At 56.7% G+C, this 15,160-nt stretch overlaps 1 protein-coding gene across 2 annotated transcripts; it reads left to right on the forward strand.

Annotated features, from left to right (window-relative positions):
* The first annotated feature begins 4,207 nt into the window (after window positions 1–4,207).
* MBD3 (methyl-CpG binding domain protein 3) lies at window positions 4,208–14,770 on the forward strand. Of its 2 annotated transcripts, none has more exons than XM_012745757.3 (7): window positions 4,208–4,469; window positions 9,825–9,984; window positions 10,180–10,317; window positions 10,846–10,936; window positions 11,762–11,939; window positions 13,740–13,940; window positions 14,207–14,770. In XM_012745757.3, exons 1-6 carry the CDS (start codon window positions 4,360–4,362, stop codon window positions 13,933–13,935), a joined length of 873 nt encoding a protein of 290 aa, XP_012601211.1. In that variant the 5' UTR covers window positions 4,208–4,359; the 3' UTR covers window positions 13,936–13,940; window positions 14,207–14,770. The 2 variants fall into 2 exon arrangements, with proteins under 2 accessions (XP_012601211.1, XP_012601214.1); XM_012745760.3 differs by having other exon boundaries at window positions 4,210–4,373.
* The last annotated feature ends 390 nt before the right edge of the window (window positions 14,771–15,160 follow it).

Consider the following 15,160-nt stretch of genomic DNA (forward strand, 5'->3'; position numbering starts at 1 on the left):
TGTAGCTCTTAATGAATGGGCTTTTCAGCTAGATCTAGAAACCAAACTGACACCAAACAAATTAATGAGGAAAGCATACAAATTTCAGTACTTTTACACGTACATGGGGATTTCACAGGAGAGTGATACCTAAAGAAGTAGCCAAAGCAAGATGTTTTTGTGCTTTTTAAACAAAGAATGAAAAAGTGGAGAAGAAATGACAGGACAAAGAAAATCTGGCCGCAGGCAGTACGTTTTCTAGGGGGTCCTTAGGAGCTACATGGGGAGGTGTAAAACCAGTGGGAGATGTGGTTATAGTTGGTTCAGATCCAATAACCTCCATGTTACTGGTGACAAAGGCCGTTTTCTCACCCTGGTACAGACAGGGTATCCCTCCCAGAGGAATCTTCTTTTTTTTTTTTGAGACAGAGTCTCACTCTGTTGCCTGGGCTAGAGTGGCGTGGCGTCAGCCTAGCTCACAGCAACCTCAAACTACTCCTGAGCTCAAGCAGTCCTTCTGCCTCAGCCTCCTGAGTAGCTGGAACTACCATGCCTGGCTAATTTTTTAGTAGAGACAGAGTCTCGCTCTTGCTCAGGCTGGTCTTGAACTCCTGAGCTCAAAGGATCCACCCGCCTCAGCCTCCCAGAGTGCTAGGATTATAGGAGTGAGCCCAGTTGCTGCTTTCAAGAAATGACAAGTCATCTCACCCTTTCTGAAACTAAATTTCTCCAATATTTTTAACTCGAAATAGTCAATATAGGCTGAGGTGGGAGGATCACTTGAGCTCTGGAGTTTGAGACCAGCCTTGGCAAGAGCAAGACCCTGTCTCTACTAAAAATAGAAAACTAGCCAGGCAACTGAAAATAGAAAAAAAATTAGCCAAGTATGGTGGCATACACCTTTAGTCTCAGCTACTTGGGAGGCTAAAGCAGGAGGATCACTTGAGCCCAGGAGTTGGAGGCTGCAGTGAGCTTTGATGATGCCACTGGACTTCCAGCCCGGGCAACAGGTCAAGACTGTGTGAAAAAAAAAAAAAAGTCAACTAGGCATCTTTTGGGATGGCACCTGCTTCCTACCTTCAACACCATCATGAGGGGCACAGAAAAGTCTATTCTGTGCCCCTTCTGCCATTCTCCCTGACTCTTGCCAATTTCTTGAAAATTCTTCTAGAAACATTCTAGGCATATGTAAGCATATTGTGGAAACAACTATTGTATTAGTCTGCAAGGGCTGCCATGACAGAATACCATAGATTTTTCGAGGCTTAAACAAGGGAACTTTACTTTCTCACAATTCTGGAGGCTGGGAAGTCTGCGACTGAAGTCCGGCAGGGTGGCCTCCTGGTGAGTCTCCCCTGGCTTGCAGCTGTGTGCGAACATGGTGGACGGGGGTGGGCCCTATGGTGCCTCTTGGAATAAGAACACTAATGCTGTCTGATCAGGGTCCCACCCTTGTGACCTCATTTAACCTTAATATTAAATACTTCTGTAGGGGCCCCATCTCCAAATACAGTCACAATGGGGGTTAGAGCTTCAATATATGAATTTGTGGGGGACACAGACATGCAGTCCATAGTGGCCTTTTTTTCCCCCTTGAGACAGGGTTTTGCTCTATTGCCTAGGCTGGAGTGCAGTGGTGGCATCACAGCTCACTGAAGCCTCCAACTCCTGGGCTCAAGCAATCCTCCTGCCTCAGCCTCCTGAGTACCTGGACTACAGACATGCACCACCATGCCTGGCTAATTTTTCTATTTTTTGTAGAGACAGGGTCTCGCTCTTGCTTAGGCTGGACTCAAACTCCTGGGCTCAAGCCATCCTCCTGCCTCAGCTTCCCTAAGTTCTGGGATTACGGTGTGAGCCACGGCACCCAGCCACAGCCATATATGTATTTTTTTAACAGAAATAGTAGTATTTGCTACACACCATTGTATGCCTGCTTTTTTCACTTAAGGCTTGTTTCCCAGAGGAATCCTTCCACTTCAGTAAACACGGAGCTTACCCAGTTTTTAGGCAGCTGCCTAGTATTCTGAAGTGGGGCCACACCAAAGTTTATCAGCCACTCTGTTACCAAGAGATGCTCATTTCCTGTTATTTGCTATGAAAATAATGGCCTTGTAGTAATGGAATTTCAGACCTATTGTAATGTATCTGTCAGATGAATACCTACCTGTAAGTGATCCACATGAGGCAAATGAATTACTCTTAGCATTTCTTTTTTTATTATTTTATTTTTTTGAGACAGTCTCACTGTGTTGCCTGGGCTAGAGTGCAGTGGCGTCAGCTTAGCTCACAGCAACCTCTTGCTCAGGCTGGTTTCAAACTCCTTAACTTGAGCCACCCGCCTGCTTTGGCCTGGCCTCCTAGAGTACTAGGATTATAGGTGTGAGCCACTGTGCCGGGCCAACACACATTGCTAACCCACATGGTGGCATCACCACCCATCCTCCAGGCCCTGTGCTGAGCCCAGGCCTACAGCCCCCAGAGAAAAAGCCAAACAGGCACATTTTTATGTGTTTTTGTAATGGTTAGTGGTCTTAAAGCAAATAGAGCTGAGTTTTTGCTTCCTTGGGAGCCAGAAAAGTACAATTCTAATACATCCAGGTTGGGATAGAAGTAGTGTATTTAAGCTTCAAATATTGTGAGTTTTCATACAACTACTTTTTAGTATTTCAATACTTTTTCAATCACTTTAATGCTCTGGGGAAATTTTTGACCATTAAAAAACTACAGGGAGGCCAAGTGTGGTGGCTCACTCCCATAATCCTAGCACTCTGGGAGGCCAGGGTGGGAGGATCATTTGAACTCAGGAGTTCGAGACCAGCCTGAGCAAGAGCGAGACCCCGTCTCTACTAAAATAAAATAGAAAGAAATTAGCTGGACAACTAAAACTATATAGAAAAAAATTAGCCGGGCATGGTGGTGCATGCCTGTAGCTCCAGCTACTCGGGAGGCTGAGGCAGGAGGATCTCTTGAGCCCAGGAGTCTGAGGTTGCTGTGATCTAGGCTGACGCCACAACACTCACTCTAGCCCGGGCAACAGAGTGAGACTCTGTCTCAAAAACAAACAAAGAAAACAACTACAAGGTTCAGTGACATACACATGTGATCCCAGTGTTACTGAGACAGAGTCCTGTGGCCGAGGTCGGGTGGGAGGCTGAGACCCCACCCACCCCAGAGCAGGTGTCCTCGGTGGGGGATGCTGGGAACACAGGCCAGGTGGGAGGAGTGGGGGCATGAATGAGTCCCCTCCTGCCCACCAGCCAGCCAGACTTATCCAGACTTTGTGTGGTCAGCACAGCGCCACTCAACAGTGTCTGCATTCTAATCCCTGGCACCTGTGGACATGTCACCTACCATGGCAAAAGACTTTGCAAATGGTATTAAAGACCTTGAGATCGGAGATCATCCTGGATTACTTGGGTGGGCCCAATGTCAACACAGGGGTCTTTAAAACCACGAACGTTCTCCAGCCCGAGGCACAAGAGAAGGGCAGAGGGAAGATCAGTTCTGTCTAAAACACCTGCTCCGGCCAGACAGCCCTGCCTTGGGGAGCGATGAAACTGGCGCGGGCTGAGCGCGGGCGGCCCCACCTTTGTGTCCCTGGGTCCTCCTTTGGGTACAGAAGTGATGGGAGATGGGCGATTCCATAAGAAGGTACTGGAATCCTCCCAGCGTAGGACGGTGGCTGGACGGAGGTGCAGGTGGGAGACGGGGAAAGGGAGTCAGAGTTCTGACTCCAAGGGATCAAAGTGTCGGGTGGAGACCCAGGCGGGCCCCGAGGCGGTGGATGGGGAGGTCACAGGAGCCCCCGGAGGCGGGGAGACCCGGAAGTCGGTGCAAGGCCTGGTCGGGGCACTGGACTCCGGTCCTCCAGACCCGGGCCGAGAGGGGACAGCCCCCGCCAGTTTTCCCGCGCGCGGCCGGCAGGAGGCGGCACCGCAGCAGCCCCCGGGCCAGACTGCTAAGGTGGCGGCCACTCGGCCTCGGGGCACACCAGCTCCGCGGAGACGGGCCCAGTGCGCAAGCGCGCCCCGCCGCAGGCCCCGCCCGGATCGTGCTCTGATTGGCGGTAGCCGCCCCCGGGCGGGGCCTGCGGGCACGGGGCGGGGCCTGGAGCCGCGGCTGCGCAGCACGGGGCCCCGCGCGGGCGGGTGGGCGGAGCGGGCCCCCCGAGCGGGGGCTGGCGAGCGCGGGGAGGGGGCCGAGAGGGCGGCAGAGCCGGCGCGCGCCCGGCTGGGGGCGGAGGGTGGGGGCCCGCAGGCCAGAACAGCCGCGGCGAGTGGCGGCGGCGGCGGAGGCAGCGGCGGCGGCGGCGAGCGGGGGTCCGGGCGGCGGCAGCGGCGGCGGCGGGCCCCGAGGCGGGCCGAGGAGCCGGGCGTGATGGAGCGGAAGAGGTGGGAGTGCCCGGCGCTCCCGCAGGGCTGGGAGAGGGAAGAAGTGCCCAGAAGGTCGGGGCTGTCGGCCGGCCACAGGGATGTCTTTTACTATAGGTGAATGAGCGCGCCGGCCGCGCAGGGCCCAGCGGGCGCCTCCCAGCGGCCTCCGCGCGGCCGGCGCCCTGCCCGGCCGCCCCGCGCCTGCGCGTGCGTCGTGCGTGCGTGCGTGCGTGCCTGCTGGCGGCCCAGTGCGCGTGCGCGGCCCGCGCGGCCTCATGGCGCCTTGGCCGGCACGGGGCGCGCGGGCGGCGGCTGCCTTTGTTCGCAGGCGCTGGGCGAGGGGCGCTCGGCCGCGGCCTGACGCTGCTGGGAGGCGGGGGTGGGGGTGGGCTCGCCCTTCGGTGCGCGCGGGGCCCGAGGGGGGCGGCCAGCCGGGAAGCGGGCTGCAGGGCTTGCTTGGGGCGACCGGGATGGTGTCCTGTACAGGCAAGTCCCTGGGCCCTTCCCGGTGCTCGGAATGGGCCTCCCAGGGTGGCCGGACCACATTTTTCCACTCTCGGACATGTTCCCAGGCCATTGCCCCTGGTAGGTCGTGGTGGAGGACCTAGACACGCGACTCTGAGCCCAGGAAGGTAGCCTTGGCGTCGCTGTCGCTGGTTGTCGGAGGCTTTCAGAGCCCCCTCCCCGAAATTGCAAGGAGGCGCCGCTCTTGGCCTGGGAAAGGTGGCAGGGCAGCCTTTCCGTGGAACAAAGAGTGTGTCGCTGGCATGCAGCCCAGCCCCAGACAGTCGGCCACCTGCTGTTTGTCTTCCTCCTTTTTTTCTCCCCCTCCCTGGCTGGCGAAAGAAAAGACACTTGAGTCTGAGCCAGCTTTTATTGCGCTGGCCCCTGTGCTTCGGTATCCCGCGGTGCCCTTAGGTCCCCCTCCAAAGGAAAGCCGGACACCCGCCGCGTTCTTCAGCCTGGGTGCTGCTGGTCCCAGTCCATCCCCCAGCCCTGTGAAGGCCAGTATTCATGAGCCAAGAATCGGCAGGACCACCGCTGCATCCACTGAGCACTTCAGTGGCCTGTGGTTCTCCAGTGTCCCCATTTAGGGAGATAAAGTGAGCTGAGAAGGGACGGCTTGTGTAGATGCCTGCGGGTATGGTCTAGGACAAGCTCTGGTTTTGATTTTCAAAAACTGAGGGCTGCAAAGCGGAGGGGAGACTTGGTGCATCATTGAATGTTGTAATTAGCTGGAACTCTGTAATTACAGGCATTGAAATAGTGGGAGTGTAAACAATGTCACTTAGGAATAAATCTGTACATTCCCCTTTGCTGCCCAACACCCCCCCCCCCCATACACACACACTTCATCCTCATAAGAACTTCGTGTTTCTGTTCTCAGCATGCTACCTCTGCATGCCTAACTCAGTCACATCTGCATGCCTCATCCTTCCAAAAGCAGCTGGCAGGTCTGTGTCTGCCTCTCTAGTCCTTTGTTAATATAACAAATGCCAGTGTGTCAGGCACTGCCTGGGTGGATCCTGGCTTTTCACCTGGGAGTGAGACCAGGCTCTCCCCTCATGGGTGACAGCCAGGGCACCAGCCATCTCCCTTTACAACCATGGTTGTGGGTGGTGATAACAGCGCCTGGCTGAGACTGGGGAGGCCTTCTCTAAGGAGGTGACATGGAGTGGCACTGGGAACTGCTTGTGCAAAGGCCCCGGGGAGGCTCAGAGCTGGCTGTGGCTTGGGATCCGAACCAAGGCCAGTTTGGCGAGAGAGTCCTGAGACTGTCATCACCCTACATCTCTAGTCCCCGTCTGCCTGGGAGGTTCTCAGGGCCTCAGCCATGGGGGATCTGACTCTGAGCCCCCCACCCTGAGCATACAGGTCTGGCAGTGGAGAAGAGCAGGGGAAAGTTCTAAAAAGGCTAGAGAAATTTCAGGTTTCCTATTGTGAGAGGTGAAGCCAGACTCAGCCCAGAGCAGCCCGCTGCAGACCTGGGGTGTTCCTTGCCCAAGGCTTTGATCCTGGCCTCCTTGTTCCCTGTCTGCACTCTCAGGTAGGCCTGAGAGCACTCAGGTTGCAGGGCCCATTTTGTTTTATACGTTCGGTTGTATTGAGTCTGATCATTTTTCATTCAATAAAATATCAGGGACGTCTTTCTGTGTCGATACAGATCTGCATAACCTTTTCTAAAAATTGAGATATAATTCATATACCGTAAAAATTACCCTTTTAAAGTATACGATTCAGTGGGGAGGTTTTCTTTGTTTGTTTGTTTGTTTTTTTGTTTTTTTTTTTTTTGAGACAGAGTCTCACTCTGTTGCCTGGGCTAGAGTGCCGTGGCGTGCGCCTAGCTCATAAGCAACCTCAAACTCCTGGGCTCAAGCGATCCTCCTGCCTCAGCCTCCCAAATAGCTGGGACTACAGGCATCCATCACTATGCCCAGCTAATTTAATATATATATATATATATATATATGTGTGTGTGTTTTTTAGTTGTCTAGCTAATTTCTTTCTATTTTTTTAGTAGAGACGGGGTCTCACTCTTGCTCAGGCTAGTCTCGAACTCCTGAGCTCAAATGATCTGCCCGCCTCGGCCTTCCAGAGTGCTAGGATTACCGGTGTGAGCCACCAGGCCCATTCTGTTTGTTTTTGTGGAGACAGGGTCTCCCTTTGTTGCCCTGAGAAGAGTGCAGTGGTGTTGTCATAGCTCACTGCAGCCTCCAACCCCAGGGCTCAAGCGATTCTCCTGCCGTAGCCTCTCAAGTAGGTGGGACCACAGGCGCATGCCATTACAATACCTGGCTAATTTTTCTACTTTTTGCAGAGATAGGACCTTGCTGTGTTGCCCAGGCTAGTCTCAAACTCCTGACCTCAAGTGATCCTCCCACCTCTGTCTCCCAGAGTGCCAGGATTACAGGTGTGAGCCACCACACCGGGCCTCTTTTTTTTTTTTTTTTTTTTGACACAGAGTCTTGCTTTGTTGTCCAGGCTGGAGTGAGTGCCATGGCGTCAGCCTATTTCACAACAACCTCAAACTCCTGGGCTCAAGCAATCCTCCTGCCTCAGCCTCCCGAGTAGCTGGGACTACAGGCATGCGCCACCATGCCCAGCTAATTTTTTCTATATATATTAGTTAGCCAATTAATTTCTTTCTATTTATAGTAGAGACGGGGTCTCGCTCTTGCTCAGGCTGGTTTTGAACTCCTGACCTCGAGCAATCCGCCCGCCTTAGCCTCCCAGAGTGCTAGGATTACAGGCATGAGCCACTGCGCCTCGCCTGGCCTCTTTTCAGTGGCTTTAATACATTCACAAAGCTGTGTAACCATCACCACTAATTCCAGAACATTCTCATCATCTTAAAAAGAAGGCTGTCACCATCAGCAGTTGCTCCCCATTTCACTCTCCCCTACCCCCTGCTAACCACTCATCCACTTTATGTCTTGCATTTATTTTTTTGAGATAGCTTTATTGAGATGTGGTTCACATACCATACAGTTCACTCAGAGCGTGCAAATCAGTGGGGTTTTATTAGCATGTTCATAGATACGTGCAGCTATGATCAGATTCAAGTTTAGAGTTTCTTCATCCCAGGAAAAACCCACTGCTTTATGTTCCTGTTACCCCAGCCCCAAGCAACCACTAGTGTACATTCTGTTCTTCTGTGTGTCCCTGTTAGCCTTTGTCATAAAAGGCAGAGCAGCCTCTCTGGGTTGAGGAGGGGGTCCCTTCCTTTTTTATGGCTGTATTTGAAGGCTGACTCACGGCCTTGGGTTGGTTTTCACTGCCCTGGGCAAGTGGGCCCAGATTTAACATCAGCCAGCCCAGAGCGTAATTAGGAAAGTAACTCTTCCAGAGGAGTCCTGTGTGGCTTCAGGGCCCCAGGCAGTTGTCCTTTGGTGCCCTCCATGGGTGCGGTGTCCTAGTCGATGTGTCCGTGCCCTTGTGTAACACTGAATTTGCCCAGCAGAGAGGGAAGTTTAACTTTCTGCGGTCTGTGTACTAACCTAGTGTGTAGATCTCAGATCTGGGAGATTGAACGAAGCATGTGACCAAACATTTCTGTGCAGACATCGCAGGATTGGGTTTCCTTCTGGCTGTGACGGATCCCAAGTTGTTCTCTTTATTGTCCTGTGTTTGCCATGCGCCAAGACATATGCTGCAGGTGCAGGAGCAGCTCGTCCTAGAGGTTTCCAGGGAGAACCAACAAAATAGAGCCACTCACCAGTCTCTCGGACTGAGCAGTCTCTAATAAGAGGGACTGTTCACTGAGTCTGTAGAGGTACTGTGCTTAAGGTACCTGGCCTAGTAAGCACCACGCAAGCGCTGTTATTTTTAGACAACTTTGTTGAGATATAATCATAGAGCATGCAATTTACCCACTTTAAGGTGTGCAATTCAGTGGTTTTTAGGATATTCATAGAGTTGTGCAATCATCAGCACTATCTAATGTCAAAACATTTTCATCACCCCCAAAAGACACCCTGTCCCCATGAGCAATTGCTCCCCCAGCCCCTGGCACCCACGAATCCACAGCCCGTCTCTGTGGATCTGCCTGTTCTAGACATTTCATATAAATGAAGTCTCACACTGTGTGTTCTGTGTCTGGCGAATCTCACTGAGCACAATGTCCTCAAAGTCCATCCACACCGTGGCCTGTGTCAGAGTCTCGTTCCTTTTGGTGGGTGAGTAATTTTCCGCATGTGGGTGGACCATGTTGTGTGTGTCTGGGCATTTGGGCTGTTTCCACCTTTTGGCTGTTGTGACAGTGCTGGTGGGAACATTCAAGTAGAAGTTACCGTGTGTGAAGTTACCGTGCAGACGCGAGTTTTCGTTTCTCGCCAGTAGATACCCAGGAGTGCAATGGCCGGGTCATAGGGAGCCTTTCACTGTTGGAGGAGCTGCCAGACCGTTTTTCAGAACTACAGCTCCCTTTCACAACCACCTACCATGGTGACACTGTGCCGGTTGTGTGTAGTCATGTATGACACTCAGCACGCAGGGCAACCCTACAGATTGGTGTCCGTGTTTCCCAGAGAGCGCTGAGGACAGAGCTTTGCATCCCGCCCTCACCCAGATCCGTTTCCCTGCTGGAGCCAGGGCACCCCCCGGACAGCTTTTCAGGGTCCTGGACCCGAATCTTTGCACGAGACCCCTTCACACCTTCCCGAGGCAAGGAGGCTGCCTTCAGGGTTGTCCCTCCGATATCTGCTCTCCTCGGTGTCGTCTCGCAAGAGCACGAGCTAATTCTGTTTTTGGAATGTTTTGGACACGTGAGCCAGCCTCCCCCGCCGGGACCCACAATCCTGTAGGTGACAGCGTGAGTCTCGCGCTGGCTGCCCAGGCTAGGGGCCTGGCTTGGGGTCCGGGTCCAGGTCGGGAATCCATGGCGGGGGTCTAGGGCTGGGGTCCGGGGCATGTCGGGCCCGGCGGTGGCAGTCCCGGTCCGGCCGGCCCACCGCCGCCCTCCCGCCGCAGCCCAAGCGGGAAGAAGTTCCGCAGCAAGCCGCAGCTGGCGCGCTACCTGGGCGGCTCCATGGACCTGAGCACCTTCGACTTCCGCACGGGCAAGATGCTCATGAGCAAGATGAACAAGAGCCGCCAGCGTGTGCGCTATGACTCGTCCAACCAGGTTAAGGTGAGCCGCTTGCGCTGTGTGACGTCATGACGCTGGGCGGTGACGCGTGACGCTGGCGGGGGTGGAGGGCAGAGGTCAGACATGGCGCGGACGTGGGCCCTGGAGCCTGCGGGGCCGAGCCGGGGGCTGTGGGAGCGCGGGTGCTATGGGGACGCGGTGGGCCCGGCCCCAGCCTGCAGCACCTGGTCCCTGCAGGGCAAGCCCGACCTGAACACGGCGCTGCCCGTGCGGCAGACGGCGTCCATCTTCAAGCAGCCGGTGACCAAGATCACCAACCACCCCAGCAACAAGGTGAAGAGCGACCCGCAGAAGGCGGTGGACCAGCCGCGGCAGGTGAGCGCGGGGATGCGGGTCCCCTGCCCGCCACGTGGGCCGTGTTGTGAGTGTCGCTGGCCCTGCGGGTGGGGGCTCGGAGTGCAGTTGTGCCTCGGCGTCGCGGGCATGTCCGGCGCTCCAGGGGTGCTCGGGTCGCTGTGGACAACGCCCTGGTGCTTGCTGTGACCTGCATGTGTCCTCCCGCACACTTTCAGCCATCTCTAGAGTGAATGTAAATAATCATGATACTGTTTTGGCTTTTTTGTATCATTTTGTAGTTGTGTATTGTTTGTTATTTGGTCCCCCCCCCAAATATTTCACATCTGCGGTTGGTTGAATCTCTGGATGTGGAACCGTCAGGAGGGCTAACTGTGCGTGTGTGGTTTTATGACCTGTTTTTTTAAGAAACTGAGTACCATTTGTGTTTTCCACAGTCATTTACACACACTGGGGACATGGGTGTGGCGGGCCCTGAGCCGGGGCCGGAGGGCATGGGAGTGGCTCGGGCAGGGCCATCACCATGGAGGCTCCCGTCTGTGTTTGCAGCTCTTCTGGGAGAAGAAGCTGAGCGGCCTGAACGCCTTCGACATCGCGGAGGAGCTGGTCAAGACCATGGACCTCCCCAAGGGCCTGCAAGGTGACGCGAGGAGTGTTGAAGCTGTGTGCCACGGGGGCAGGGCCGCCATGGGGGCAGGGTCGCGGGCGCTGGCGGGGAGGCTCTCAGGCCAGGCCCTTCTTGCTTGGCCTTGGAGACCCTGTGGGTGTTGGACTTTGGGGCTTCCGGGTGCGGCCCAGGCATTGGGGGGTGGTTTGACCTGCGGGAGGCAGGGCTCTACCTTGGGGATCCTAAAAAGACAAACAAGGATGTTCAGTTTTGCTGCCACAGCCTGGAGCACGCACACGTGCGGAGCTTGTGGCTTGTTGTTAAAGAAACAAAACGAGGCCGGGCGAGGTGGCTCATGCCTGTAATCCTAGCTCTCTGGGAGGCCGAGGCGGGTGGATTGCTCAAGGTCAGGAGTTCGAAACCAGCCTGAGCAAGAGCGAGACCCCGCCTCTACTATAAATAGAAATTAATTGGCCAACTAATATATATAGAAAAAATTAGCCGGGCATAGTGGCGCATGCCTGTAATCCCAGCTACTCAGGAGGCCGAGGCAGGAGGATCGCTTGAGCCCAGGAGTTTGAGGTTGCTGTGAGCTAGGTTGACGCCATGGCACTCACTCTAGCCTGGGCAACAAAGCGAGACTCTGTCTCAAAAAAAAAAAGAAAGAAACAAAACGGCACAGGCGGGAGGAAATCCGGACACCAAACCCCAGGCTGAAGGCAGAAGGAGAAGCCCTGTTCTTGGGGCATGTCCCGAGGCCTGGCCCAGCCTTGGGGGGCCAGCGGGGGCCTCTTTCTGGGTCATGGCTGCCTGTGGTGACCTCACTGCCTGGGGCCGTCTCTCCTGCTGCCCTGGTAGGTGTGGGGCCCGGCTGCACAGACGAGACCCTGCTGTCGGCCATCGCCAGTGCCCTGCACACGAGCACCATGCCCATCACCGGGCAGCTCTCGGCTGCCGTGGAGAAGAACCCCGGTGTGTGGCTCAACACGACACAGCCGCTGTGCAAGGCCTTCATGGTGACCGATGAGGACATCAGGTAAGTAGCCGGCCTGGCCTTCCCCTCCTCTTCCCATCCCTCTGCCTCATCTCTCTGGGTTGTGGTAGAGTGTCCCTGGGTGTCCCTGAGCACCACCTACAAGGGAACCACATGTTAAAGTGGCAGCTTGAACTTGATCACCCAAGTTTTAGGTTCAGGGCAGGCCAGTCAGGTGCCCCTCGAAGGATGTTCTTGAAAAGGGAACGTGGCTCTTTGTGCTCGTGTTGACTGGCGTGCAGGGGTGGGTCACCCAGGCCTCCTGTCCTCAAGGGCATGTGACTCCGGAGGTTCCTGCATTGGGGGAAAGGGGTGGCTTTCCCGGCAGAAGTGGCAGCGTGTATAGTGCTCAGAGTGGCAGGGCCTGCGGCCGCTGCCACAATAAAAAATAGTGAAGCTGGCAAGGGGAGGCTGGCTGCCGGGTCCCCAGGGGCTCTGGATGCTGGGGCTCAGGGTTTGGGCAGCAGCCGTGGGCAAAGGGCCCTCGGGAGACATTTCAGGGCAGAACCAGGGTCCAGTGCACAGGGTGGTGCCACAGCCAGGAGGGCGCATGTGCTAGGACCATCTGCAAAGGCCTCCTGGTCCAGAGGGGTCACCTGAGATTGTCGTGCACATGCAGGAAGTGTCTAGAAGTGCCAGGAGAAAACACATCTCTTAGCTCTATTTGCGATGCACATCATAGGTCAAAGGAGGGAAAGGACCTCTGTAGGGTCCAGAATAGAGGGACCTCACACTCTGAGCAGTCACGCCTGGGTGGACAGGGAGGGGGCTCCGGCTGTGTGGGCTTCCTGCTCAATACCCAGGGGTCTGAAAGCCACACGGCAGGAGAGCGGAGACCAGATGGCAGGCAGACACCAGCACCTCACGCAGGCGGAATATGGGGCCCCACGGGCTCTGTGCTGGTGGCTCCGCCGGGTGCTGACACCCCCACCACGGTGTCAGGCTCAGTCTGTACTCTGCACAAGGTCTAGGAACCCCCTACGATGAGGAAAGGTGTGATAGAAGGGAAACAGAAGAAAGCGCAAGACTGTCAGGAAACACTAGACGGGTGTTGAAAAGCTCCGTGAATCATCTGGAAGTAGAAAACGCCGTTGATGAGGAACTCAGCTGTGCGTTAAGCAGCAGAATTGGTCCTAGAGACACGGGAGCGAGTTAGCCAGGATGTGCTTCTGGGGCCAGGAGGGTCAGGAGCATCGTGAGAGACACGGGGGCCAGGAGAGGGCCGCCGGCAGCCGTGAGACGGTGGTGGAGTAGTGTCCCCAGAATGCGCTCAGCTCGCGGTTGGGGAGGTAGGAGAGGCCCCGCGGTCGGACAGCCAGATTGAACTCACAGGTGTCCTTTTTCTTTTCCAAACTCCCGAAGCCAGGGGTGGGGACCCTGCAGCCTCCGGGCCACACGTGACTTTCCGGATGCTTGGGCGCGGTCTTTTGACTGAATCTGAGTTCTGCAGAACAAACCATTTTAATAAGCGATAGTAAAAGAAAGCGCACCCAGCGCTGCCGGATGCAGGCAGAGGCCGGAGCAGACAGGTGACTCCGGCCCAGAGGGTGGCGCGTCGCCAGCAGATTGTAACTGGTTTTGAAGCAGCTTCTCCCGAGTGCCTGCGGGGTTGGCGGCAGAGGCCGGGGAGACCGGGTCAGGCAGAGGCGGCCAGTGCCAGGGTCTGGGACGTCCTCGGCCCCTGGCAGGGTGGAAGGTGTGCCACCTGGAACATTGACCCAGAGGGGCAGGAGGCAGGCAGGGGCTGTCCCGGGGACGCCCCGGGGCCTTCCCTTCCCCAGCGAGCGTGGCCTGTATCCCCAGGAAGCAGGAGGAGCTGGTGCAGCAGGTGCGGAAGCGGCTGGAGGAGGCGCTGATGGCCGACATGCTGGCGCACGTGGAGGAGCTGGCCCGCGACGGCGAGGCGCCGCTGGACAAGGCCTGTGGGGACGAGGAAGAGGAGGAGGAAGAGGAGGAGGAGGAGGAGCCCGACCAGGACCAGGAGATGGAGCACGTCTAGGGCAGGTACTGCCCAGGCCCCGGTAGGGGAGGGAGCTCGGGGCCAAGCCTGTGGCTGGAACAGGTCCCAGGCACAGCGCACACGTGGGCAGTGACTGCCAGCGGCTGGCGGGTGCGGCCCCGGTGTTGGGGGTCAGTGGACATGAAGCCCCTTAGCCGAGGGGCCGTCTCTCCACAACCCTGAGGGCTGTGCTCGGTGGTGTCTCCATGGGAGAGTCCAGGCAACCTGTCCCCATACATCTCTAACGGTGTCCCTCCCTGTCCTCTTCCAGATGCCCAGCCGAGAGCCCCACGCTGCGGGGGCGCCAGCGTGAGCCGCCTGCAGACTCGGCCCTCGGCTTGGGACCAGGCTTGGGAGCCAAGCGCGGCCGGGGAGGAAGGCTGCCTGCCCCCTGCCTGCTCCATCCTCCCTGCCTTGGACCTTGGGCACGGCTGGGGACAGCTCCCCACCGACGGACCCTCCATGCCTGCCCTGGGAAGGGCCTGCGTTCCAGAAGTGCCGGTCGCTCCTGGGCCCTGCCTGGCAGGAGGCCCCTCCTGGGTCATCGCAGCCACGTGGTGCCAGGGCCCAGACCAGCCCCTGGAGACAGAAGAGCCACCTGCAGGTGCCCGCCTGGGCCATACCCAGGGACCGGGGCCACCTATAAGGATTCTTCAGTCGCTGCGTCTCCACGAGGCTGGAGAAATACTTCTGGAACCGGTCGCCTCCCCATGCAGTGCGTGGGACGCCGCTCTGAACGTCGGCCCTCCCTCTGCACGGCCACCCGGCGGGGCGGAGTCACCACCGGGCACACCCAGGAGGTCCCGTCCCTTTAATAAACCCATGATACACACGAGGGCGGACGTTCCCAGCTGTGTGAGCTTCCGTGCGGGCTGCATCTGGACTGAACTCCGGCCTTGGCTTCTGAAAACCAGACTGTCTCCCACTGTTGCGCCCTGGTCTGAGGTTCAGGCCCCAAGGGGAGCCCCCTGCGCCTGGAACCGCCTTAAGGAGGGCTCGGGCACCAGTGTGCCAGGCTGGGGCTCCAGGCAGCTCTGCTGTCACCAACCCCTGTGCCTCGGTTTCCTCATCTGTAGAGCAGAGACAGGTGCCTAGATTTCAGGGCAGAGCCTTTGGCACCAAGGTCACCTGAATGACGTGTCACTCATACTCCCCCGCCCCCAACCTGGGGGCTGCTTCCTCACTCACCGACCCTGTCCCCAGGGACTGTGTGCCAGCGCCCGGC

The sequence above is a fragment of the Microcebus murinus genome, chromosome 27 (genome assembly GCF_040939455.1).
Source record: "Microcebus murinus isolate Inina chromosome 27, M.murinus_Inina_mat1.0, whole genome shotgun sequence".
NCBI classification, from domain to species: domain Eukaryota; kingdom Metazoa; phylum Chordata; class Mammalia; order Primates; family Cheirogaleidae; genus Microcebus; species Microcebus murinus.

Excerpts from the sequence above, each read along its gene's own strand:
- MBD3 (XM_012745757.3), top strand. The coding sequence starts at position 4,360 with ATGGAGCGGAAGAGGTGGGAGTGCCCGGCGCTCCCGCAGGGCTGGGAG. Across the intron at positions 10,318-10,845 it reads CGGTGGACCAGCCGCGGCAG|CTCTTCTGGGAGAAGAAGCT; the intron begins GTGAGCGCGGGG and ends CTGTGTTTGCAG. Across the intron at positions 11,940-13,739 it reads GTGACCGATGAGGACATCAG|GAAGCAGGAGGAGCTGGTGC; the intron begins GTAAGTAGCCGG and ends CTGTATCCCCAG.